Source organism: Thermobia domestica, chromosome 12 (genome assembly GCF_964235325.1).
Source record: "Thermobia domestica chromosome 12, izTheDome1.hap1.1, whole genome shotgun sequence".
Taxonomy (NCBI): domain Eukaryota; kingdom Metazoa; phylum Arthropoda; class Insecta; order Zygentoma; family Lepismatidae; genus Thermobia; species Thermobia domestica.
This window is the reverse complement of record NC_137465.1, coordinates 77,925,397-77,952,957: the sequence shown is the minus strand read 5'-3', so window position 1 is coordinate 77,952,957 and position 27,561 is coordinate 77,925,397. Positions and strand designations below refer to the sequence as shown.

Here is a 27,561-nt window from a genome sequence, read left to right as displayed (position 1 = left end):
CATTAATCGTGTATAATGTATATTTATTATACATTAAATATTCTAAATATCTTGATCTATTTATTGATATTTTTTGCAACTAGTTTCTCTCATATTTAATGAACTTTCTACTTAATTCATTGTAAAGAGATGTGCTTTGCTCGAATAAATTTTTTCTATCATTTGTGTGCGCCTTACAGGTACATATATACAGAAAGGGAAAGTAAAAATGCCACCAAAAAGTACAGAAAGTGCTTAAGTTCAAAAAGTAAACATAACAATACAGTGACGACGACAGAAGGGGGCAAGGGAGGCGAGCGCCCCCATAGTAGCTACTTTTGCCCCCTGACTGCCACTTAGACTGCCCCTCCAGACTCGTACAATCTTTAAACATTCTTCACGTAGTATTTTATATCAGTATCATAACCAATCTCATTGACAAATTGTAGTCTACTTTCCATGAATTTACTATGTGGCAGATTAATTCTCAAGCTTTCTTCTTTGAGCGTCTGGGTATGCACGCATATTTCTGTTTTCTAATTTAGCCCCTTTTGAGGTAAATTTTAGTTATACTTCTTTCTTATGATTTTTAATAATTGTGCCTAGCGAACAATAGTAGATTTGGTCGACTTGTTTTCTTCTCATTGGATCAACTTCGATTGGAAACAAAAGAAAGGTAAAATCAGTTACGTAACTTGTTTGTATTTATCCAGGTTTGAAGTTTTCAGTTTCATATTTTGTTTTATTTAAAACTTCTTTTTTCTGAAACATTATTCTCGGCTTCCAATATTCCGAGGATGTGCTTATAACAGCTTAGTTTGCAACTACCAGGGCTTAATTTTTTGAAGGAGATAAAAAGAGTTGTGTTTTCCCTTCCTGCAAATGATAATAAATTTATGGAATTAAATTGATTCCCAATAAAACGTATTGTCAGAGTGCTGATCTTTAGTTAGTAATTGGTTTATACTAGTGCTCCTTTACTTATTTTGTTTCAAAGTACTGACGTGACGTCTACCATATTGACTAGGAACTGCTGAAAAATTCGTAGCCCAACCCAGAAGGAGTGCACATGGATTGGTGAAGTTTTACTTCTTCTTCTCTTCCCCCGAGAGTCAATATACTACCTTGTACAGTGCTCCAGCTTTTGCAGAAAAGTTAAAAAAAATCTAGATTTCCTCGCAGCACTGTTCGTAGCACTACCCCTAGCAGATCTAAAATGGCGTCTTTCAAGTGTTATTTAAGTTTGAGAAATAAGTACACGTAATAGTTAGACGGAGCTAAATCTGCGGAATAAGAATGATGATCTAGACATTGAAATCCTAGATTATGCAATGTCAGTTATGTTCGCAGGGGCTTGATGGACAGGTGTATTCTCCTGAAGGAACAGAATTCCTTTCTTTTCATTTTCCGCAGCGTTGAACTTTGAATTTTTCTTTCAGTTTTGTAAGTAATGTATAGATTCTGGATTAAATATCTGACCATTGAGGAGGTAGTCTACCACTCCATACTTATACCAGAAGAATGTTCCAAACAGTTTCTCAACCTACTTCTGTGTCTTGAACTTTTTGGGGCGATGGAGAAATGAGTGCTATTACTCCATTGACTGTTGTTCCGATTCAGGATCATAGTGGTACAACCATATTTCATCTATGGTTACTATTCGTCAGCGAAATTGATCAGCATTACGGTCAAACTGGGAGAAGACTTCTCTTAATGCCGTTACCCTTTTATTCTCCTGACATATTTTTTGGGAACCCATTATGCCGAGAACTTGCGCATACCCAAGCCATTCTGAATTATGCTACCGACGAGTTCCAAAGAAATGCCCAGAATCTCTGACACAAGTTTTGCTGAGAAGGTAAAAACTGAGAAAGCGGGGTGCAGACCTCAGACTATAATAAATATATCGTGAGTTTACTATACACTTTAAAAACTATATAAATAATAGCTTAAATTATTTTTGTCACACAAAAACTGGGGTGGCCTAGGCCCTCCGGCCCCGGGCTATATCCACCATTGGCTGAAATGCTGCAATTTTCAAGAATAATGTCACAAATTGCATCCATGATTCCAGGAAGAGTCATTGCTTTTAATCATCCTGGATGTAAAGCATAATTTGTTGAGAAATTGCTACGTTTATAATAAGCCACGTACTTCTTCACCACCATATATAACGGAGGAGAGTCCCGTGGTGTTTCACTGATTTCCTAATTAATTTACTTCGGTGACTTTCCTTGGTGGAACAAAAATGTTATAACAGTAAGGATCTGGATGTTCGTGAAATTATCTGTTTGGGCACACATAATCACTTCAGAGGCCTGAGAAACAATAAGAATGTCATTATTAATATGAAACTTTATATTTGTATATACAGAGATATGTTTTTCTAAACTAGGTTTCATTTTTCTACCTAGTACCTACACTCCTTCTGGATTGGACTACGACATTTTCAGCAGCTCCTCCTAAATTCTCTCTCTGGCTATATATATATCGAGAGAGAGAGAGAGAGAGAGAGAGAGAGAGAGAGAGAGACGTAGCATATAGACGAATGTGTTACTTGTAGCATACGCGAAAGTAATTCAGTTTATGTTTAGGCTTCAAAATTTTCATTGAAAAATATTTCATGTGCAGACGTTACTTATTTGTTAGTTACAAATTTTATTTGAAATAAGTTTAATTTATAATCATATAGATCTAACATAAAAACAGCAACGAAATACACAATGTAATGTAAAATAAGTCAAACGTAATAAATATGTCATTTTTGGTATGGCAAATAGCCCCCCCCGAAAATGTATCTGCCCCTCCTTTGCCCCCCTAAGAACTTAAAGCTGGCGTCGTCACTGTAACAATATAGTATGGAGTTCTTGCATACTATTCATTGTTGGCAGAAAAATTTTTTCTTTTACTTTTTTCTTTTCTCCACATCAAAGGATTTCACCGAAAAGTTTACAGAAATGAAAATAAGATTTTCATTGTTGCATTGTTATGTTCTCAATGATTTTGCATTGTAAATATTGGCTTTAAAAATATTAACACAGTATGTTAAACTTTCAGTTAAAGAGAATTTTCCAAGAATTGTGCTATATATTTTAAATTATGCTTTATGCTTTATTTTCTAAAATTATGCTTTTAAAACTAGTTTCCCAATGTGAGTGCATTTTGGCGTTCACCCAGTGTCGTGACCATAGTGCTCTCAAACGGGTCGGGTTGACCCGACCCGACTCGGATCGGGTCAGTTCGGGTCGGGTTGTCGGGTCGGGTCAGTCGGGTCAACTCGGGTCGGGTTGTCGGGTCGGGTCGGGTCAGTCGGGTCAACTCGGGTCGGGTTGTCGGGTCGGGTCAGTCGGGTCGGGTTGTCGGGTCGGGTCAGTCGGGTCAGCTCGGTTCGGGTTGTCGGGTCGGGTTATTCGGGTCGGGTTGTCGGGTCGGGTCAATCGGGTCAGCTCGGGTCGGGTTGTCGGGTCGGGTTATTCGGGTCGGGTTGTCGGGTCGGGTCAATCGGGTCAGCTCGGGTCGGGTTGTCGGGTCGGGTTATTCGGGTCGGGTTGTCGGGTCGGGTCAACCGGGTCAGCTCGGGTCGGGTTATCGGGTCAGGTCAATCAGATCGGATCACGGTTCGGGTCAGTCGGGTCGGGTCGGGTCATCGGGTCGGGTCAGTCAATTCGGGTCACGGGTCGGGTCGGGTCGGTCTTCAACCCGACCCGACCCGACCCGTTGAGAGCACTACTTTTGGGTCAGAAGAGTGGTCCTGTTGGTACGGACACCTCTGAGTCATCGCTTCCAAGAAATAGCTCCTATTGCACGCCTTGTGTAGCACCTCAGTTTGGCTTCGGAATTCGGACCGCGCAGTCGTAGTGAGATGTGGATACGTAATATTATGGTTAGTGCGTGAGTGTCTTCCGATTATTCGTTTATTGGGCAAAGAATAAGTGACCATCATGAGTGGCATAGACAGAGACAAATTCCGTAAATACGAAAGTGGGGCTGCGAAAGCCAAGAAACGGAAATATAAAGAAGATTTCATTCAGAAGCAAAAGGGATCTTTGGACAAGTTTGTTGTAGCGGTAAAATCAGAGGATCAACACCAAAAACTTGAGAACACGGATGATGATTTGTCTGTGACTGTGAGCGACCGGTGTGATGCGACAGACCAGGTTGTGATACCAAGTTTTGCGTCCGACGAAGAAAAACTAGCCGGCAACAAAACTGTTTCTACGCCCTGTTGTCCCACAAGCAACAATGAAAACTTGGTGCAATTCTCTGGGGACAACGTTGTTGCAACAGACCCAGAAAGTGACCTCTCCTGTGAAAGCGCGACCATTCCTCTGCATGCTTCTGACACTCTTCAAACCACGAGCACACTGTTCGAGGACATATATGATCCAAGTAATTGGAAACACATTAACAGTGAAGTGCGTGACATTTTAGTGGAGAAGGGTCCAATCAGGCTAAGTGACTGTGAATACCCAAAGGACGAAAGTAACAGACATTTTTCGAACAATTTCTTTACACGGAGGATGCCGAACGGAGAAACAGTGGATAGGCGATGGCTAAGTTATTCGAAGATCAAAGACAGAGTATTTTGCTTTCCTTGTAAGTTGTTTGGCACGACAGCTACTAGAGGCCAGTTAGCAAACGAAGGCTGCTGCGACTGGAAGCATCTTGGCGATAAACTTCAGCACCACGAAGTTTCTGTGAATCACGTTAAGTGCATGACAGCGTGGTTGGAATCAGCTCGGAGAATGTCCAATGGTAGCGCAATAGATAACATGATGCTAGAACGAATTAGAAAAGAAAAGCTGCATTGGCGCGCAGTGTTAACAAGAATTCTAGCGATTGTACAGTACCTTGCCGAAAACAACAGCGCATTTCGTGGGAGAACGGAGAAACTTTATGCGCCGAACAATGGTCAGTTTTTAGGCTTAGTTGAGATGCTGGCCAAATTCGATCCAACCATGCAAGAACATCTCCGCCGAATTAAGAACGACGAGGCTCACGACCATTACCTCGGGCATAGGATCCAAAACGAGCTTATCGACTTGATGGCGTCAGAAGTAAAGGGGAAAATTATTAATAAAGTGAAACTTGCTAAATATTTTGCTGTCATCCTTGACTGCACGCCTGATGTTAGCCACAAAGAGCAGATGTCCCTAATATTGCGTTTTGTGGACGTATCAGATCCGGAAGTGAAGGTGATGGAGCACTTCATCGAATTTCTGAATGTGGACAACGCAACAGGAAAGGGGTTGTCTGAAGCTCTTCTTGCCGCACTGGCGAACCTCGGTCTGGACATTGCCGATTGTCGTGGCCAGGGGTACGACAATGGAGCGAACATGAAGGGAAAATACCAAGGAGTTCAAGCGCACATTCTTCGCATGAACAGTCGAGCATTTTACACTCCGTGTGGCTGCCATAATTTGAACCTTGTTTTAGGAGACATGGCTAAATGCAACTCCCAAGCAGTGACGTTTTTTGGTGTCATACAGAGAATATATAAATGCTTTGCTGCCTCGGCTGAAAGGTGGAAAATTTTGGAAGAAACCGTGCCTTTCATGACTACAAAATCACTTTCAGAAACGCGGTGGGAGTGCCGCCTGGAAAGTGTGAAAGCGCTGCGTTATCAGACGAAAGAAGTCAAAGAGGCACTGTTGACTGTCGCAGATACCGCCAATGGTCCGCTAGTAAAAAGTGAAGCCGAATGTCTTGCAAATTATGAGCTCGAAAGCTTCGAGTTTGTTCTGAGCTTAATCATATGGTATGACATTTTATTTGCTGTGAATGCTGTCAGCAAAACTTTGCAATCAGCTGACATGCAGCTCGATGTAGCAATACAGCAAATCAAAGGCCTTGTTACTTTCTTGAGAAAGTACCGGGAAACCGGATTCTCCGATGCTATGATCGCAGCAAAGGAAATTGCGTCCGAAATGAACGTAGCTCAGAAATTCAAGGAACGAAGAGTCAGATGCAAGAAAAAACAATTCGATTATGAGGGTAACGACGAAGAAACATCTTCGCCGGAGGAATCCTTCAGAACAGGATATTTCTTATGGATAGTGGATCAAGCACTTACCTCAATGGAAAAAAGATTCGAACAACTGGAAGAGTATGCTTCAATCTTTGGATTTCTATACAACTTGAAGGGTTTGCGGTCGTTGAACGACGATTATTTGTTAAAGTGCTGCATGGATTTGGACAACATGTTACGCGCAGAAGATTCACGCGATTTAGAAGGAATTGACTTGTACGCAGAATTGAAGATTTTTCGAGAAATGCTTCCTGATAACATCAATGCCACCCAAGAGTGTCTTCAGTACGTTTGGCCCATTCGAGATTCATTTCCCAACATCGTTATTGCATACAGAATTATGTTGACAATTCCTGTGACAGTTTCCAGCGCGGAAAGAAGCTTTTCGAAGTTGAAACTTATCAAAAACTATCTACGATCAACAATGTCGCAAAGCAGATTGTGCGGTTTAGCTATTTTGTCCATCGAAAAGGAAGTTGCCTCAACAATGGACTACGAGGAACTTATCAACGATTTTGCACAGCGAAAAGCCAGAAAAGTGGACTTCCGTCTGTGACCGTCAAAGCAGCTGTTCGTAAGTCAGTGATAGTTTTATTATGTGTTCTAGTTTTTTGATCTTGCATGCATGTAAAATGTTTCCGAATCATTAATGTCGTAAGTTATATCGACCCCCATGCCATAAGAACCCCTTCCCCCCTCAAAAATTTCACCTATGTTTCCTGGTTTCGGAGGGGGGGCTTCGCCTACCGAACCCCCCGCCCGGGGCCCCGCATACTACTAAGGCCGCCTCTGTGCGGTGAAAGAATTCCTCTCGGAAGAGCATATAAGACGACGGCTTCAGTTTGCGGAAGAAAATGTGAACCGTGATTGGAGACATGTTGTCTTCACAGACGAATGCACATTTTCTTCCTCAAATAATGGCCCAGTAGTCGTGTATCGTCCGAGAGGCTCCAGGCATGATCCCAGATACGTTTTCCACAAACGTCACTGTGGACGCGTATCTGTATCTGCTTGGGGTTTCAGGACATCACAGTGTCTTGGAGTATTCCATAGGGACAGGTGAGCAATATTTACATATCCTTCGGGATGTTATGTTGCCATCTGTGCGTTTTATCTACCCCGATGGAGTAATCCAGTTTCAGCATGACAGGTCTCCGGTTCATATGTGTCAATTAGTTCAGAATTGGCTCTCGCAGCAGGCTGATTTAGAGGTCCTAGATTGGCCACCGCGTGGAGCCGATATGAATATAATTGAGACAGTATGGGCAGAGGTCAAAAGGGTGATGAAGGAGAACTGGCCTAACCCGCCTCCATCCACAAAAAATCAACTATGGGAAATCGTTGAAAACAGCTGGGAGGAAGTCTCCCGTAGTGAACGCTTTCTCCGCAGACTTACCGAAAGCATGCCCAGAAGGCTCCAGGCAGTCATCGATGTAGAAGGTCATTGGACCTCCTATTAGACACTTATATATAAACAGCCCTTTTCAGGGCTACGTATTCCCTTCCATTCTTTTTTTTTTTTTTTTTTTTTTGAATGCCAATGAAAATGTATCTACGTCACTTTCACAGTTAAACAATGAAAATGAAAAAAAAAATACAATAGCAGTGGACAAGACTCGATCGTGCGAATTTGTGTATTGTAATCTCTCACTTATCCCCTGAGATACGAAGTAACACGTAGATTTTTTGAAAAAGATATTAGTAGTTCATAACAACACACTCCCTTTTTATGTAATTCATGTGCCCCTTGCTGCTATCGATGGCGTGAAAACAAAATGCTACACATTACCCCATATCATTTCACCAGTAGATTGCTGTTTTCTGATAAGTTAAAACAGGATTCCTGGATATCTAAGCGAAAAATGTATTTCTTTTTCATGTATTCTACGAAAACCCTAAAGAGTAAACAAAATCGAGACAAGCAACTTTCTCGAACAAACCACTCAATGTATCAGTGTCATTGCAAACAACGGCCCGCTGATGTAATGAATAACAACATGTAGTAAAGATCATGGGGTCTTCAGATCAAATACAGCTTGTCATATGGTTTTGTTTTCTTCAGCACAATAGATTTTTTAAAAAAAATATCCAGTCATGTGAGAAAAACAAATTTTGCAGAAATATAACATTTCGTTTTGAGAGGCGTATTAGCACGAAGAAATAGTTTTATTTCTTGCAATCCAAACCGTGAAGAATGAGCTAATGAATAGCGTTTATGGGTCTTTCAATAAGCACCATCCAGTGTGTTGTCGTCGGCAACGTTACGTTTTTCCTTTTCTTTTTTTTTTCTCGTTTTCGCGCATCACATTTTGTTTTTCAATGACTTCTAATGCTAAATTTTAATCCGCTGTTACTTCGTTCGTCGTTTTCACTTCCACCTACAATATTAGATTTGGGCATAGCTGACTATCCTCTAATTTGTATCGAAGTTTTGTCAAGTTTCTAGTGAACGTCAGCTAACCATTTTCTTCCAAGTACTAAATGTATTCAAATATTTATTTCAAACGGCTGATTTGATTTCCCGTGATGATCGGACTGACAAACACGACGTCACTTTTACATATTGACCGCCTTATTTCCCACCCAACACAAGTACATACTGATCATGTGTAAAGAATGTTCCTCGAGGTACATTGGAATGTACATGATAGGTACGTGAATAGAGCAATCACGTGAAATACACATGTAAGGAATAAGGTTACTTCCGCCCAAAAGTACGTGCATGACACATACCGAGGAATGTATCTATTATGTGTATATCACGTACCGTGTATGTACTTGACACATTTACTTGGCATTGGCATGTGCCAGGAATGTACTAGGCATGTCAGTAATGATCCTTAGGGCAGTGCTATGCAACTGGGGGTGCGAGTACTTAAATACTAAAACCTTAACGCTTCATTTTTACGTTCGAATTTAGAAGCTTGTACTTTTAAACAAAGCCAAGCAACTAAGTCTGAAAATATATGCCCTCCTCCGGCATCTGTGTGGCAATTTAACTATCTATTAAAATACTACAGTAACATTTACGAGCGACCGAGCTCTAACCTATAATCTTAGCATTCAAACCTTTGATTTACGGTTATTTGTGATTTCACGTTTATAACAAAGACAAATATTTTTAAAAGAGTGTAGTTTAAATAAATTACTGAAATAAATATTTTTCACAAAGTTTATCCTTTTAAATTATTGTTCAAAGGCCTTTGCCTTTAGTAAGCCTTCTCCGAAATACATGCAAATGAATTGTGCTGCCATCTTTGGAGCTCTTTTAAAATACACATATATGTTTCTCGACAATGAGATCTCAGAAACTACAGGCTCTAGAAAGATGACGTTTTCACTGATCGATTGCAAATTTCATGTAGATTGTCCAGTTCTAATTGAATATTTAAAAAACATGGGCACTATTTCTTTAGTACATTTTTACGGGTACATTGGAAGTGTTGAACTTTCAAAAAAATAAAATAAAACATCACATCCTAATCATTACACATTCCAACACCACACTGTTGTATATAGCGGTTGTATATGTCTCCGGCATTTGTTTCATAGCCAAATAATAATGGAAAAGGAAGGATAACCATTTCTTCAGTCTAAGATGAACTTTTTTGGGGAGTGTTTTTCCCAATAAGCACCATATATAACTGACAATATATTAATTTTGTATGTAATGTATTTGCTTATTACATACTGCATGCAAGAAGAAAGAAAACACTGCAGAAAATTGCAAAATGACACACACAATATATTACAATGTGGCTAAACTCAGAAAGTGGCTATAGAAGTGAAAAGCATATGGCTAAAAAGCCACTATTGGCTCTTTGGAAATTATGTGACTAACGACAGTAGATGTACCCCACTATGGCTGAAATTTGATCCCTCCCGTTCTTAGAATTCGGTATCATTTCCGGGAATTCGGTGGCAAGTTTCGACAAGCCTTTAGTTGCTATGTTCATAGCCTTTTACGGGTAGTACAGAAGCGCGTGGGAAAATTTTGGTTTATTTGAACACCGACACCCCCCTACTCCTCTTTAGTTGCTATGTACATATCCTTTTACGGTTACCACAGAAGCCCCGTGGGAAAATGTTGTTTTGCTGTTGCTATGCTCATAGTCTTGGACGCCTACCAGATGTAAAAAGCAAGATAAAACGGCCGGGTCAGAATCCTATCAGTTATCATGATCGAAGCTTCCCAATGGATTGATTGATTGATTTTTGCTTTTCGTTATGTATTGAATAGCTAAATGCTCTTGGATGGATGAGAGTTCTATTAGTTATCATGATTGAAGCTTCCCAATTGATTGATTGATTGATTTTTGTCTTTTCGTTATGGATTTGAACCCCCACCAAACCACAGCCACATCACTCCCTCCTGCGAAGAACGCAAGCGAACGTTGTTACTATGCTCATACTCTTGGACGTCTATCACGTTCGAAGCTTTCCAATTGATTGAATATCAAGTTCGAAGCTTCCCAATTGATTGATTGATTTTCGTCTTTTCGTTATGTATTGAATAGCTATTTTGTATAGCGAAGAGCATACTTAATGTCTTAAAATATTCAATGCTTTCTCATCGAGAATCGAACCTGTACACTAAATATGTTTTCATTTTGAAAGCTCTCTCATTGAAATTGAACGCAAGACCAGTACTTCACGATTTAGAGTTGAATTAATTCTTGCATAAAAAAAAAAAAAGAAATTCATGTATTGATTTTAGCGTAGCATATGATATGCACATTGTTCGAAGCTCTTCATTTCGAAACACTATAATGTTTTCAAGTGTTCAATGATCCCTTTCTCTCTCTATCATCGAGAATCGAACCCGGACCAAAGTGGTATTAAAACATAAATAACAACCATAAAAATAAAATTTAAAAAATACAGCATCACATTATTATTATTATTATTTTGGGAGTGAAAGTGTAGTAGACAACTAATCTTGATTGTAGCTTCGCTAACGTATGAAATAAAGACTTTACACAAAATTCTACTTTGGTAGGGAGCTGGGATCGAATTTGGTACTTCATGATTTTAAAGTTGAACTAGTCCTTGCATGAAAAAAAAAGAATTTCACTTCGTTTTCACGACAGAAAGGATCGAATGACTTTCATGTCTTAAAATGTGTAATGTTTTCTCAACGAGGATCGAACCAGCAGGACACGGGAATCAAACGCAAGACCTAAGAATCAAACGCAAGACCTGTACTTCACGACCATTGAGTTGAATTAATCCTTGCATGAAAAAAAAAAAGAATTTCACGTATATAGCACATCGTTTCACGACAGAAAGGAACGAAATAGAAATATTTAATGCTCTTTCACTAAGAATCGAACTAGAGTAAAATAATATATTTGTCTTTATTTTTTAGTCTTTGTCTTTAAAAAAAGAATAAAGTTATAAAGTGTATTTATTCATAGTTGTTTCGTGTGTGATAAAGAAACCAGATTCTACAGACAGATACAGACAGTCATACATATATATATATATATATATACAGCAGCGTCAAAGAAATGTGTTTTCCCAGTATCTTTTTTTTTCTTTGTCTGTTGCTTCGTATTCAAGAGAAGAGAAGATTAGCTTATCGAAAAGCAAAACACAAACCTACCTACCTACCGCTTTATTAATCAAGCGATGATATGAAAACGTTGCATTGAAGTGACAAAATGTCAGTGAACACCGGCTGACGTTTGTCTGTTTGTCTGTAGCATATGCTAGGAAGATGAATAGACCAATGAGTCATTGTGTCCCCCTAAATTTAGGAAAGGGAGCCGCCATAAGACTGGTAATTAGGATATATGTATATCACTAGTAACGGAACTTCTTGGTTTATTTTTAATAATAATAATAATAATAATAATAATAATAATAATAATAATAATAATAACTTCCAATTTTAAGTTTCATGGATATATTGACTAGACTGAAGAAGACGGTGATGATGAGAAATGAATGAAATGATAGAATAAAGAAAGTGGGAGGAAACGAAAGTACACCGAAAAAAAACCACGTACGTGTTGTTTGTCCAACACAGAAAGTTCACTTGACGGAGGGAGCTGGGGTTTGAAACCAGGGCCCCACCTCAAACACCAGAGGTGAACGCTGTACCATCAATCAACGTACACTCAAAAAGTGGAAGGAAACGGAAGAACTCCGAAGGAAATCCACGCATACGGTGTTTGTCTATCATAAAATTCATTTGTTGAAAGCAAAAGTTGAACACGGGGAAGGAGGGCTTCATTTTCAACTCGGAGACCTATGCACAAAAGATGAACGCTCTTGTTCACCAGAAATTTCACTTGTTGTTAGCTAGGATCGAAATATGGATCCCAATGCACCAGAAATATTCGTTCGAGTCGAATCATAGTTTTACGTCCAATTTTTAATTATGTCTGTTAAACTAGTAATTTTGTCTACCAGAAAGTTCACTTGTCTGGGGCTGGATTACAACCTGGATACACCATACATCAAAGATGAGCACTGTACCATTGATCCACTAGGGTCCTCAACCTGCGATGAGAGAGAGAGAGAGGTCAAATCATAGTTTGAAAAGAGAGTCAAAGAGAAAAGTCTTAGATACAATGTTGTCTAACACCCAAAGTGAGTTTTACGTTCCACGATTATGACTGTTAAACTAATGATTTTGAAAGACGGAACTTTATGATGTGAATGATGTAATAATAATCATAGCTTGTGTGTCTTAAAATTTTGATAATATGTCTACTTGTTTCTCCGTTTGTCTATGTATCTGTAGTACGTGGAGTCCAGACGAAGCGAAGATATGTGTGTTTTAGCAAATGAAAATAGTATAATCTGTGTGGGTGGGACAAGTGAAAAGTGAGTTTTACGTCCTACGGTTACGTCTACTAGGCTAATGAAGGAGAGGTGATAATGGAAAAATGAATGAAATGATGTAATGAAGAAAGTGGAAGGAAACTGGTGAACTCCGAAGGGAAATCGACGCATACGATGTTTGTCCACCACAAAGTTCATAGGGTACGAACTGAGATCGAACGAGGGACCCCCAAGCACTTAAGGTGAACGCTCTACCACTGAGCCACCCTGTCCTCTGGAACGAAAAAATGAAATGAAATCTTTGAGTTTAACGTCCCACGATTATGCCGGTTAGACTGAGTGTACTATACTAATAGACGGCGATGGGACAAGTGAAAAGTGAGTTTTACGTCCTGCGGTTACGTCTACTAGGCTAATGAAGGAGAGATGATAATGAAAAAAATGAATGAAATGATGTAATGAAGAAAGTGGAAGGAAACTGGTGAACTCCGAAGGGAAATCGACGCATACGATGTTTGTCCACCATAAAGTTTATAGGGCACGAACTGGGATCGAATCATGGACCCAAGCACTTGAGGTGAACGCTCTACCACTGAGCCACTGTGCCATCTGGAACGTAAAAATGAAATGATAAGGACGGTTTTTCGGGGTCAGTCAATAGCATCTTTTCGTTAAGTTGTAAAGGAAGCAGGGAATTTGTGGTCGCTAAAATTAATGACAAGTATATAGAAAAAAAAGACGTGATTTGAACACGGGACCTCATGCACCAGAGGTAAACACTCTACCACTGAGGCACTGAAGTTAATTTCATAATTTTCTAATGTTAATAAGAGTGAAATCTAACGTTAAATACACATACACAAGTCAACGAACTGAGAGAGAGTTTCTGTATCTGCAATGTCTACTTGCAAAGAGCAGAAAAATAAGATAACAGAACATGTTTTGTATTTCAATGTTGTTCTTCAGCTGTCGCGTCAACATTATCTTAGGTCATGGTTTCAGTCAACACGAAGCGAAGATATGTATGTGTGTGTTTTAGGTAATATTAAAACAGTGTTTGAGATCTAAAACTTGACAAAACTAGTGTTGCTTATACATCTCGGATGTCGTTACTCATGTACACATGATGTTGATTGATTTTTGAGTTTAACGTTCCGTTCAGCAGCGAAGCTATATGCACCACAAAGTTCACACGACGAAAGTTAGGATCGAACCAGGGGCCCCCAATCACCGGAGGTGAACGTTTTACCACTGATCCACAGTACCCCCACGATTTCAACATAAACACAAATCTTCAAGTTAAAACAATTGTCTATTCTCAAATAAGAGAACATTTCTCCATTTCTTTAAGTTGATCTAGGAAGTTGAACTTTGTACAGTTTTCTCCATATTATAGTCTAAGCTGTGTGTGATATTACTTTAAAAGGACGAAAGTAGTTAAAATATTCCCTATTATTATCATCAATTTCTTTTAAAATGCTCAGAATCCCGTCATAGAATTCGTATACTAGCTATGTACACAGGCGTGCATCAAGATTTTTTTTGTTGGGGAGATGTCCAAGCTTTGGGCGGCGGGGCTCAAACACTACAAGCCTCTGTGTAGTATTGAACGCGTATTATTCTGCACTCGAAAAGACAATAAGTACTATCTAAGTGTATATCTTTCTGTCTGTCTATCTGTATGATGAGCGTAATCGTGGTACGTTAAACTGAAATATTTTCTTACGTTTCGAACGTAAGAAATATGTGAAAGTTTGTGTATGTGGTTCAGTGATAAAGCAACGACGTATTCTTTCAGATGAATACTTAGTATAGTAGAGTATTGTTCCGTAACCCCAGTGCATGCGGTCCCTAGTTCGATCTCCGATCAAGTAAGCTTATAATTTTTTATTACTAATTGCCGCCCACTGTGGTCGACTTCCGAACATAGTGTCCGTGAGTTTTCATGGTCTACTTATATATTTTTATTTTACTAAGTATTCATTCATTCATTCATTTGTCTTAATCATTCGTCTTCCTCAACATAATGAGCATAATCGTAGTACGTTAAACTGAAATATCTTCTTACGTTTCGAACGTAAGAAATATGTGAAAGTTTGTGTGTGGTTCAGTGATAAAGCAATGACTTATTCTTTCAGATGAATACTTAGTATAGTAGAACATTGTTCCGTAACCCAGTGCATGCGGTCCCTAGTTCGATCACCGACCAAGTAAGCTTATAATTTCTTATTACTAATTGTCGTGCACTGTGACAAAGTGCATGCAGCCCCCTAGTTTCATCTCCGAACATCGTGTCCATGAGTTTCATGATCTACTCATACATTCTCATTCTACTAAGTATTCATTCATTCATTTGTCTTAATCACCCATCTCCCTCAGCATAATGGGCATAGTCGTGGTACGTTAAACTGATTTGAACGTACCTCTAAATTGAGTTTTCGTATTTGCTACGGAATAAGAACATCATATTGTGTTAAGTAATAGTTTTCGCAATCATTAAGACATCATGCCCTTTGTAAGAGAGAGAAAGAGAGAGAGAGAGAAAGAGAGAGATGAAATATTTTTAGTTTAACGTTCCGCCTAACAGAATTTCTTCGTATTTCCACTCTTCAGTGAAAATCAACGTTGCCATTTTCTTTTAACATAACATGTTTTTTTGAAGGTACATTAGTGACAATACTACGAGTCTTGGATGTTTCTGTTTCATTTCGAATTTGAAAAAATATACTTGTCGATTTGCGACTTATGTCTTTTCGTATCGAAAAGTTTCTCCATTCGTTGGCAAATAAATCTAAAAGTAATAATTTTTTCTTCACGAACTATGAGAATTGTCTGAAACAAAAAGAGATGTGTTTATGCCCTTATTATTATTATATTGAACACCTATCATTAACATCATCATCATCATCATTTTCTCCATTCGTTGGCAAATAAATCTAAAAGTAATAATTTTTTCTTCACGAACTATGAGAATTGTCTGAAACAAAAAGAGATGTGTTTATGCCCTTATTATTATTATATTGAACACCTATCATTAACATCATCATCATCATCATCAGCCTTGGAGAAACATGAATCTAGCAAATTCCGAACTCGTTATCTTTCTTTTTTTAGAGTAATTAACTGAAGATGTGATGATTGCAAAATCTGAGGCACTGATCGCCATTAAGTTCCATCACTTGCTTTGTACAGGATGCATACCAAGAAGCTTCAGCATTTGAAAAACGAAGTACTGATTTTAAATCCTTTACCACTGAACCACCATACTCCTCAAACCTAAAATGTAATAGGTTTGTACATCATGTAAAGACCCCTCGGAGAAATAAAGATACGCCCCCATAAATATACCCTTTCTCGGTAAAAGGACATATGATTAAGACGAAAAAATATTAGTTGATAGAATGACAATGTGAATAAACGTTATATCACTGAGACATCATGCATCCTGAAATCCAATGAATTTATGAGTAGAAGAACAATACACGTACTAGAAAGAAAAGATACATGTTCTTCTAACCTGACATAATTGCTTTAGAAAAATAACAAAGTAGAAGTAAATAGGAGAACTAATGCTCACAGTTTTTTTTGTTTACCACAATTACCTATTAACATGAACTCGGATTGAGACAGGAACCACAAGCACCAGAAGTATTCACTGTACCCATGCCCTTATCCACAGGGATGACGAACGGAGCGACGATTATCATGGTAGGCTTGCAAATGAACTAAAATATGGTTGAATTGGGTCTTTCCTAACTTCTACTGCCCATCTCCCTACATTTGGGACTGACTGTTGCCAATCTACCAATGGGACTCAACCATTGATCCATCATGGCCATTAAAAAATTAAATTGTGATTACTCATCACTCTTTTACAAAAAGTTACGAATACCGTCAGCGAACTTTCCATTGTGATAATACCAAGGAGACAGGAGGCTAATGAGGTAATGCTTAAAATTACTAATATTTGGCGAACATGTGAGCCATGATTAGCAACCAAAAATTGGCATGTCCATGCTCCCTTTTAGAAAATTTTGTTCCAACTGAAACTGATTCAAAACGTTAGTGGTTACATTAGATAGTATTTGCAAAGATGTGATGTGCACAAGAGTAACATGTAATCGTTTCTTAGAAAATTAATTACTTTTCAAAACGAAAGTCTAACATTAAAAATGAATCGAATGACTTCATTAAAAGATTGAAATCTATTGTACACGTTCACCATCATCATCTTTAAACATCGTAAGTTTACTTAAAAAAAAAGAATGAACTACATACGTGTGAAGATAAATATTAAACCAAGACATTCATCAACAAAACTGAGAAGTGTTAACGTGATGTTCTGACGTAATGCTGAACAGCAAAAGATATCATATATCTAAAGAAACACTGACCTATCCTATATACAGAAGGAGTAGCAATGTAATATTCTGCGATATAATACATGATGCATTTTTATATAACTCTGCACATGTCGACATCAGATCCGCAATTTGAATTACTAACGAAAAAAGGTTGCATCACGTAATGGCCAATAAGTTTTGATCTATATTTGTTGGAGATACAGTAGATCATTATTACGTATAGTCATATAATCTACCTGTACACACGAAAAAGAAAGTATTCTTCAGTTGACAAATTTTCTTTTTCGCATGAATTCGTGAACAAATGAATTAATCTGTTTTCACGTTATCTTTGGAATAGTTATAATTTGATAACTTGTCAAGTCAGTACTGTAATAGGAAAAGAAATTTTCTCAACTGGCTGTATGGGCGCTAAATGATTATCCGCGAAGATGTATTGCTTTTTAAGACAAATAAGAAAAGGTAATTCAAATAACAAATTACAATAGTCTTGTGTTACGTTTTTTGAACAAATCTGAGAAAGTGGTTGGATCTAGTAATGTAGTATTCTGTGATATAATACATGATGCATTTTTACATAGCTCTGCACATGTTGACAACAGGCCCACAATTTGAATTACACTATTAAAGATGTACCTAGACTTATATTCGGTTAATCGAATCTGTAACTGTAACTGACCACTTACACTTCGAAAAATTGCACAAATCTGAAATTTTCAGATGAACCCTTATTGCGAAAAAAAGTTGCATCACGTAATGGTCAACAAGCTTTGATAAGTGATGACACTACGGATAAAAAAATATCTATATCCTCCTAACTCTAGCAATTCCCCCAAAGTCACTGCTAACAGGTGTAATATAAATAAAAAATCATCGTTGATAATGGGCTTGCGTGTACAAATTTCTAATTTCGATATCGTTTTTTCTAAAATATATTGAATCTTGGATTAAGTTATCACAAACTTTTTTGAACGTACCTATGTTTTTGTATCATCTCGAATTTGAAAATGTACTTATTGAATTGAGACTTGCCTCTTTTTGTATCGAGAAGTTTCTCTCGTTTTGTTGGCATTACTCGTTACCCTAGTAATAGTATTTTGAGGTTTCAGCTTTAGATCTTCATAATAAATCTTTTAATCCCCCTTCATTTGTACATTTTGTTTCTACTTTTATATCTCTGTAGTTATTAGATAAAACATAAAATGTGAACGTGATTTAAAAACAAAGATAGAGTAGGAATGTTGAAAGAAGCATTTAAATAAGAAATAACCCATCTTGTGAATCTTTGAATAAGAAGTTAGAAACATAAACTCTACTCACACACACACGATGTTTGTACACCACAAAGTTCACTTCATGGGAACTGTGATTAAAATCGAACCCGCACACATCATTTGAGGTACAATTCATGTTCATTTCTGTTCTTTGTTTACTGTAATGAAAAGGTATGTTCTGGGTCAGATCACCAACATTCCTTAATATTCCGAATTTTCTGTAAATTTTGTCTAATGTGGACATCTTCCTCATCACAAAAACTTGGGCGAACTAGTATTGCTCATAAGTCTCGGATGTGTGTGAATTATTAATGCTCATAAATCTCGGATGTTTTTGTATTGTCTTGAGTTTGAAAATACATCGTGTTCGTGCAATTGCTATATCAATTTAAAGCTTTTATATATACCGCATGTGACATTAAAACAGTGTCTGAGGACTAAAACTTGAGTGAACTAGTATTGACTATGAGTCTCGGATGTTTCTGTTTCATTTCGAATTTGAAAAAATGTACTTGTCGATTTGCGACTTATCTCTTTTTCGTACCGAAAAGTTTCTCGAATCGTGTCATATTTTGTCAGACAGTGAAGATAGGAACAAAGGAACCACTGATGGATTATTTTACAAAGAGGAATTACAACCTGTGACGTTATCAAAGATCTAGATATTCTATGCTTGGTCGTCCTTCTACCTTTCTCTCTATCAACATGGATTTAATAAAAAAAAGTCGTGAGAAACACTAAAAGTATTTCACATTATTGCTTATATTTCTCATGGCTTTCCTTTTCCAGTTTAATAAGACTACGATTCCAAAACGACTTAAAATGAGCTGAAGGAGCGAGCCATTTATGAAACTCAACTCGACTCGAAACTCGACCTGAAAACAGTAACTCGACTCGAAACTCAACTCGAGAAAATTACATTTGACTCGACTCACGCCTATCCCTAAGATTTACGCATGTAACCTACGATTTTACGTACGCTACATAGTTTTTTCTTTGTGGCATCAAGTCTGTATATAATTGATTCATATTGAGCCTCAAAGTCTTTCAAAATCCTCAACTTCAGTCCATATAATGGAAATTTAATCCATTTTGAGAAATGATGGATAATGTTGCGTGTTGTGTGTCATCTTCTTTTTTGTCCATTGACTTATAGAGGATTTATTTTTCTTTCTTCTTTGAAATGAACTGAAATGTTAATAATTTATTCTACTAATATCTTCTTAAAATATTCCTTACTTAATAAAAACTAAATTTTGGTAGATCTACATCAGTTGTCTGAAAAGCATTGTCCTTTGAAGTTCAAAATTTGAGAATACACTTGTGATTTGAAAATAACGCAATGAAACTTCAAATACATATGATCTGCCATTTTTCCGGTAACAGAATTAACCTGTAACTGTAGAACAAGTATTTCAAACTTGTGAGCTGCATGTGGCCCTTGAATCATTTCTTTGTGACCCACGGTTCACCTTCAGAAAACAAGAAAGAAGTATTCGTATATATATATAATGGCCCAAAAGTAGATATACACCCCCGTACTGATCAGCTCATGGAATTTTCATTTACTTATTGCAACCCATACATACAATATATTGACTTAGTTTCTTCATTATTTGCTCTTAATTCCTTTTCACTTATGCCTAAACTCGGAATAGACCGAAACATATAAATTCATTATCTTAATAAATTAAAATGTCATACTTGATCAATGCAGGTATGTATATCTACTTTGGGTCACTTTGTGATACGTTCAAAAATAGTTCACATAGACAATGTTCATATGGCTTAAACCAGCGACAAATTGCTGTTTTCTTGGAAGATTTTGCATAAATATTCTAGGTTTCCCTATCGCAGAGAAGTGTGCTCGGTATCCTGTGCTCCACGGGTCTGAAAAGTTCCTAGAACTTGAGAGATGAAATTAACAATTTTCTTCAAATCAAAGAACAAAGCACAAACTTACTGACAGATTCTTTATGGTTACAATATGTTTCTTTCATGGCAGATGATATTACGAAATATTTGTCACATTTTAATTTGAAACTTTAAGGAAAAAAACATAATTACTGCAAACATTACGTAAATAAAACGTTAGAACACAAGTTGCAGCTCTGGGAGAAACTGTTACAAAACGAAGGCTTCATACATTTACCAATTTGTGTTAAGTATGGAACAAGTACAATACATTTGCTTTGTACAGGTTGCATACCAAGAAGCTTCAGTATTGGAAAAATGAATTCAAAGAAAGATTCCGCGATATCAAAGATTAACTCTCCCTGTATTCTGCTTCTTTCTGAACTGACAATAAGGAATGAGCAACTCTCAGTCCTTTCGCGTGGGAGGTGCAAGTTCGATTCCCGTCGGGAGCTCATGTGGTTTGGATTCCACGTTAATCAGTAGGGTCACGTCTCATATAGCCTCACTGTCAAACGGGACGTTAAACTCAAAATCAACTGATATATGCCACATGTAACATTAAAACATTGTCTGAGGGCTAAAACTTGAGTGAACTAGTATTGTCTATGAGACTCGGATGTTTCTGTTTCATTTCGAATTTGAAAAAAATGTACTTGTCGATTTATATCAAACGAATCTACTCCCCAAATTAATAATAATAATAATAATAATAATAATAATAATAATAATAATAATAATAATAATAATAATAATAATAATAATAATAATAATATTCAAACGGTGAATTTGGTACATAACTTTTCACAAATTAAGATTTCCTGCTCTAAGTGATTCTACCTAAGGAACGTCTAAGATGATTTTTCGTTTCTTTTACTTTTATTAAAATGTAAAACTTCCAAACAAATGTACAAGATTAAATCTAAACCTAATAGCTCTTTTTTTAATTATAAAACTTGAGTGAACTAGTATTGTCTATGAGACTCGGATGTTTCTGTTTCATTTCGAATTTGAAAAAAATGTACTTGTCGATTTATATCAAACGAATCTACTCCCCAAATTAATAATAATAATAATAATAATAATAATAATAATATTAATAATAATAATAATAATAATAATAATATTAATATTCAAACGGTGAATTTGGTACATAACTTTTCACAAATTAAGATTTCCTGCTCTAAGTGATTCTACCTAAGGAAGGTCTAAGATGATTTTTCGTTTCTTTTACTTTTATTAAAATGTAAAACTTTCAAACAAATGTACAAGATTAAATCTAAACCTAATAGCTCTTTTTTTAATTAGTTTTTTATTGGTGAATGAATTCAAATACGATTTTTAATACAACGTAAAATATTAGTGAACTAATGAATGATACATAATCGGAAATGTATAAAATATATCACTTTCACTAAAATCACTACACTGAAAAACATATTTTTTTCTTTTCATAATAATGAATTCAAATACGATTTTTGCGTACAACGTAAAATGTTACTCACTAATGAATGATACATTTTTTCAGAAATGTATAAAATATATCACTTTAATAAAATCACTAGACTGAAACATATGTTTTCTTTCTTTGCGTGTTTCATTTCACTATTCGTATAGTAAACTTGATAATGTATATAATTTTCAGACAGTTAGATATCCTCTTGTCACTCAATTTACGTCATAAAAATATATATCACTTTTCACTAAAATCACTACACTGAAAAATATTTTTTCTTCTTTTTTATCAACACATATCCATCTCATCGATGTCATCCACAGGTTGGGTATCAGTATGAAGAATAAGTCGATAATCATGTACATGTTCATACACTTACGATGCGTTCAACTCTGTGAATTCAATATCGTGCATACTATGTCCCGTTAAATTAATCTTTTTTTTTCCTTTGTATATTAAACAAACGTTTCCACTTTGCAAATATGTTAATAAAGCGCCATTATCTGCTTCAACTTTTTCAGTAAATCGTCCTGGTAGAATCACTTTTTGTCCTGCTTCAAAAGTCACACAAACCTTCTTTCCATATACGGTTGTAATTAATTTGCAATCTACAATACGATAGGTTTTATTAATTTCTAAGTCTTGTAATTTTGTAAAAGATACTAACGACGCTGCATTAAGTTTGGTTAATAAATTCATTGACGATGCCATCTTTAACTAATGAATAATATGTTCACTCTCGAAGACGTATTCTATATGTATGACCATTAAATCACCTTGTCCTCATTATCTTAAGAATTCGCAGGATACCTTTCTTATCTCTCGATGGAAATAATAATAATAAAGGACTCTCCTGCGTGAGACACAAAACTTAATACATTCACACAGGATTGAAAATTTTCAAGCTCATCGATTTTCCTTAACATTGTGTGAGAACATGATGTCTTAAGAAATCCCACGAACAAAGATCATTTCTTTGATCACATAGGAAGTAAATCGTAAACGAAATAAGCTGAATTGCATAAATAATGAAAATTGCAACTAAGTAAGTTAACGAATAGTGTAATGAGAGAATTTACTTATCATGGGTGCAAAAGATTTATTACACTAATTTTACAACTAAACAAGGGCTAATGCTATATCCATACATATCAATTATTTATTAACTTGAGAAAGGCCTACGACTCGAATATGTGGGAAACAAAATTTGAAATACCGAAAAAAGTTATTTAAACTAATTAACATACATTTAAATGAATCTAAAAGTAATAAATTTTTCTTCACGAACTTTGAGATTGGTCTGAAACAGAGAGAGATGCGTTGACGCCCTTATTATTATACTGAGCATCTAGGCTAGTAACACATGAAGGCAAAATTTGTATGTGATGTCTTGTACTTCCAAGTTGAGTTGCCATATTACACGATTTAACGGATATCTTCCAATTAAAGCCTTAATTTACAACAGCGAAAACAGAATGAATCCTTTTTCTATGACTTTTATAAGGAGTTCTGTCCGACATTGGATCTCCTCATAAATTTTTTGTAAAGGTATCGTCGATCTTGCTTCTCGATGTATTCTATCTCGTCTCGAGAATGAACTATATCATGAGGGACGTACCCTCGCCACAGAATTAAGATTTCTTGTTACAAGTAATTCAACTTAAGGAACGTCTAAGACGATTTTTCGTTTCTTTTATTTTTTTTTATTAAAATGTAAATTTTCAAACCTAACCATAAGAACAGAAACACGACTAAATGTAGAATGTTACACATGTTGATTGGGGTGTGCAACGATAAAGATGAAATCTTTCAGTTTAACGTCCCACGAATATCTCTTTTAGGCTAAGATGAAAGGATGATTAAGGTAAATGAAATGATATTATGAGATGAAGCGGAAATACCACATGAGAATCAACGAACACGATGTTGTCCATCACAAATTTATTTATTTAATGTCCTACGATTATGCTCATTATGCTAAGTCATCATAAGCTAATATATTCGGTAGTCGAGCTAGGGACCATCATATACCAAATGTAAGCGCTTTGCCGTTGTGCCGTCTGCTCATCTTTTCAGCACCTTCAGCTGTTCTAATATCTAACACGGAACGTGATCCTGAGTTCGATTTACGGATGGGAGAGCATTGGAAGTCAAAAATAAAGCAAGTTTATTATGATAACTGTTTTCAAGAAACATATGAGCTTTTCCAAACGAATAAAATCTCCCCACCTCTCCCCTGCTACATTTAATATCCTTATTCAATTTCATTTCCTTATTCACACACATTATTTGATAGATGTATCAAAATATCATCTTTAGTAAATCTTATCTATTAACAGACTTATTTTTCATTACACAAACTCAGCGTTTTCGCATTCAGATTACACTATCTTCAGTCGCACGTGAGTATGTTCGTATGTGAAGCCGACAACAAACATACATGTAATCTCAAATGCTGTATACGTTTGAAAATATGATATTCACGATTCATGCAATGCGATATTCCCCTGAGCAACTAAGGTCTATTCGATCAAAGAACAGTCTGCAAACAAATTCTATTCCCATGAACACTTACAAGTGAATTCGTGAGAATCCCAAGACCAAATTAGATAAACAAATAGTTCATAACCTACAGACATTTCGTGGGGCGTAATCTTTTGTGCTATGGGAATGTTATAGCGCAATATCTCATCACCATCATGTGAATATCCATATAATACTTTTCACATGCAATACAATCAACCCTGGTGATTTGAGCATACAAATTTTCTCATCCTACGTTTTTAAAACATTATGATATGCTATGAGAAGTGCTTCCGCTACCAATACGTTTTAAAAACATCCATGAACCACAACAATCGTCTTATCAACTCAATTTCCTGAGAAGGTTCCAGACGAAAATTTTCCAGCCGTTTCGTGAGAATAAGATCAGGTCAAACTCCTCAAAACTCTTCGCAGAAAACCTGGGAACTTCTATTCTTAGCATTACAAGATGGGTCTGGAGGGGCTGAGGTGGGGAATCTAGCTACCCAATACAAGACGACTAGAAAAAATACGAAAAGTTTTTTTTTAAAAAAATAAAATCTAATCTATATGCGAGACACTGACGTTCAGTGATAGAGTGCTCACCTCGAGTTGGATTACTCCGTGCGAGAATTAATTCAACTCTAAATCGAGAAGTCTCGCGTTCGATTCCGATGAGAGAACTTTCAAAATAAAAGCATATTTAGGGTTCTGATTTGATTCTTAGTGAAAGAGCATTAAATATTTCTATTTCGTTCCTTTCTGTCGTGAAACGATGTGCTATATACGTGAAATTCTTTTTTTTTTCATGCAAGGATTAATTCAACTCTAAATCGTGAAGTCTCGCGTTCGATTCCGATGAGAGAACTTTCAAAATAAAAGCATATATTAGGGTTCTGGTTCGATTCTTAGTGAAAGAGCATTAAATATTTCTATTTCGTTCCTTTCTGTCGTGAAACGATGTGCTATATACGTGAAATTCTTTTTTTTTTTCATGCAAGGATTAATTCAACTCAATGGTCGTGAAGTACAGGTCTTGCGTTTGATTCTTAGGTCTTGCGTTTGATTCCCGTGTCCTGCTGGTTCGATCCTCGTTGAGAAAACATTACACATTTTAAGACATGAAAGTCATTCGATCCTTTCTGTCGTGAAAACGAAGTGAAATTCTTTTTTTTTCATGCAAGGACTAGTTCAACTTTAAAATCATGAAGTACCAAATTCGATCCCAGCTCCCTACCAAAGTAGAATTTTGTGTAAAGTCTTTATTTCATACGTTAGCGAAGCTACAATCAAGATTAGTTGTCTACTACACTTTCACTCCCAAAATAATAATAATAATAATGTGATGCTGTATTTTTTAAATTTTATTTTTATGGTTGTTATTTATGTTTTAATACCACTTTGGTCCGGGTTCGATTCTCGATGATAGAGAGAGAAAGGGATCATTGAACACTTGAAAACATTATAGTGTTTCGAAATGAAGAGCTTCGAACAATGTGCATATCATATGCTACGCTAAAATCAATACATGAATTTCTTTTTTTTTTTTATGCAAGAATTAATTCAACTCTAAATCGTGAAGTACTGGTCTTGCGTTCAATTTCAATGAGAGAGCTTTCAAAATGAAAACATATTTAGTGTACAGGTTCGATTCTCGATGAGAAAGCATTGAATATTTTAAGACATTAAGTATGCTCTTCGCTATACAAAATAGCTATTCAATACATAACGAAAAGACGAAAATCAATCAATCAATTGGGAAGCTTCGAACTTGATATTCAATCAATTGGAAAGCTTCGAACGTGATAGACGTCCAAGAGTATGAGCATAGTAACAACGTTCGCTTGCGTTCTTCGCAGGAGGGAGTGATGTGGCTGTGGTTTGGTGGGGGTTCAAATCCATAACGAAAAGACAAAAATCAATCAATCAATCAATTGGGAAGCTTCAATCATGATAACTAATAGAACTCTCATCCATCCAAGAGCATTTAGCTATTCAATACATAACGAAAAGCAAAAATCAATCAATCAATCCATTGGGAAGCTTCGATCATGATAACTGATAGGATTCTGACCCGGCCGTTTTATCTTGCTTTTTACATCTGGTAGGCGTCCAAGACTATGAGCATAGCAACAGCAAAACAACATTTTCCCACGGGGCTTCTGTGGTAACCGTAAAAGGATATGTACATAGCAACTAAAGAGGAGTAGGGGGGTGTCGGTGTTCAAATAAACCAAAATTTTCCCACGCGCTTCTGTACTACCCGTAAAAGGCTATGAACATAGCAACTAAAGGCTTGTCGAAACTTGCCACCGAATTCCCGGAAATGATACCGAATTCTAAGAACGGGAGGGATCAAATTTCAGCCATAGTGGGGTACATCTACTACGACGTTCTCAAAATGGCCAGATCTCGTCACAAAGTGGCTAAATTGGCAACCCTAGTCGCAATACGAAGCAACTTAGCACAACCATGCCATGGTACATGGGGTATGTGCCATTCACATTCCTCACATTCCAGTGAAGCATGTACAAGTATCTTTCAAGTGTCAGAAATTCCTCGAAAGGCACGTACCTAGCGACACGTGCTATGCATATGAAATGTACATTTTTCAAGTACCAGGTACGTAAACGGTACATATGGAACTTAAATGGCACGTTCCTAGAATGTACCTGGTTGGGTGGGTTCTTCATTGCTGGGAATAGGTGGAAGTCGCTCGGTGCCAGGTCGGGACTGTACGGCGGATGAGGAAACAACTCCCACTGAAAAGATTCAAGAACTTCACGCGTGACATTTGCCGTGTGGGGCCGGGCGTTGTAGTGAATCAACAAGATCTTAGAGCTCAACATTCCTCTGCGCTTGTTTTGAATTGCTCTTCTGAGGTTTTGCAGAGTTTGGCAATACCTTTGAGCGTTTATTGTAGTGCCTCTTTCCAGGAAGTCCACCAAAATCACACCTTTTCTGTCCCAAAAAACAGTCGCCATCATCTTCCTTGCCGACATTGTTTGCATGCATTTCTTGGGTTTTTGGGGAGAACCTGTGTGCCCCCACTGCATTGATTGCAATTTCGTTTCACAGTTCACGTGTTTCACCCATGTTTCGTCACCAGTAACGATGCGATCGAGTAAAAAGTCACCATCCTTATTGTAGGCGTCCAAAAAGTGCAACGCTGCAGCCATTCGCTGATTTTTGTGGTCCTCTGTCAAGAGTTTTGGAATCCATCTTGCACAA

The 27,561-nt window shown here is 36.9% G+C and overlaps 1 protein-coding gene across 1 annotated transcript; it reads left to right on the top strand.

The window, feature by feature from the left end:
* Nucleotides 1-3,920: 3,920 nt before the first annotated feature.
* LOC145666000 (zinc finger MYM-type protein 1-like) lies at nucleotides 3,921-6,563 on the top strand. Its single transcript, XM_081733106.1, has one exon. The coding sequence runs from the start codon at nucleotides 3,921-3,923 to the stop codon at nucleotides 6,561-6,563; it is 2,643 nt and encodes an 880-aa protein (XP_081589232.1).
* Nucleotides 6,564-27,561: the final 20,998 nt, after the last annotated feature.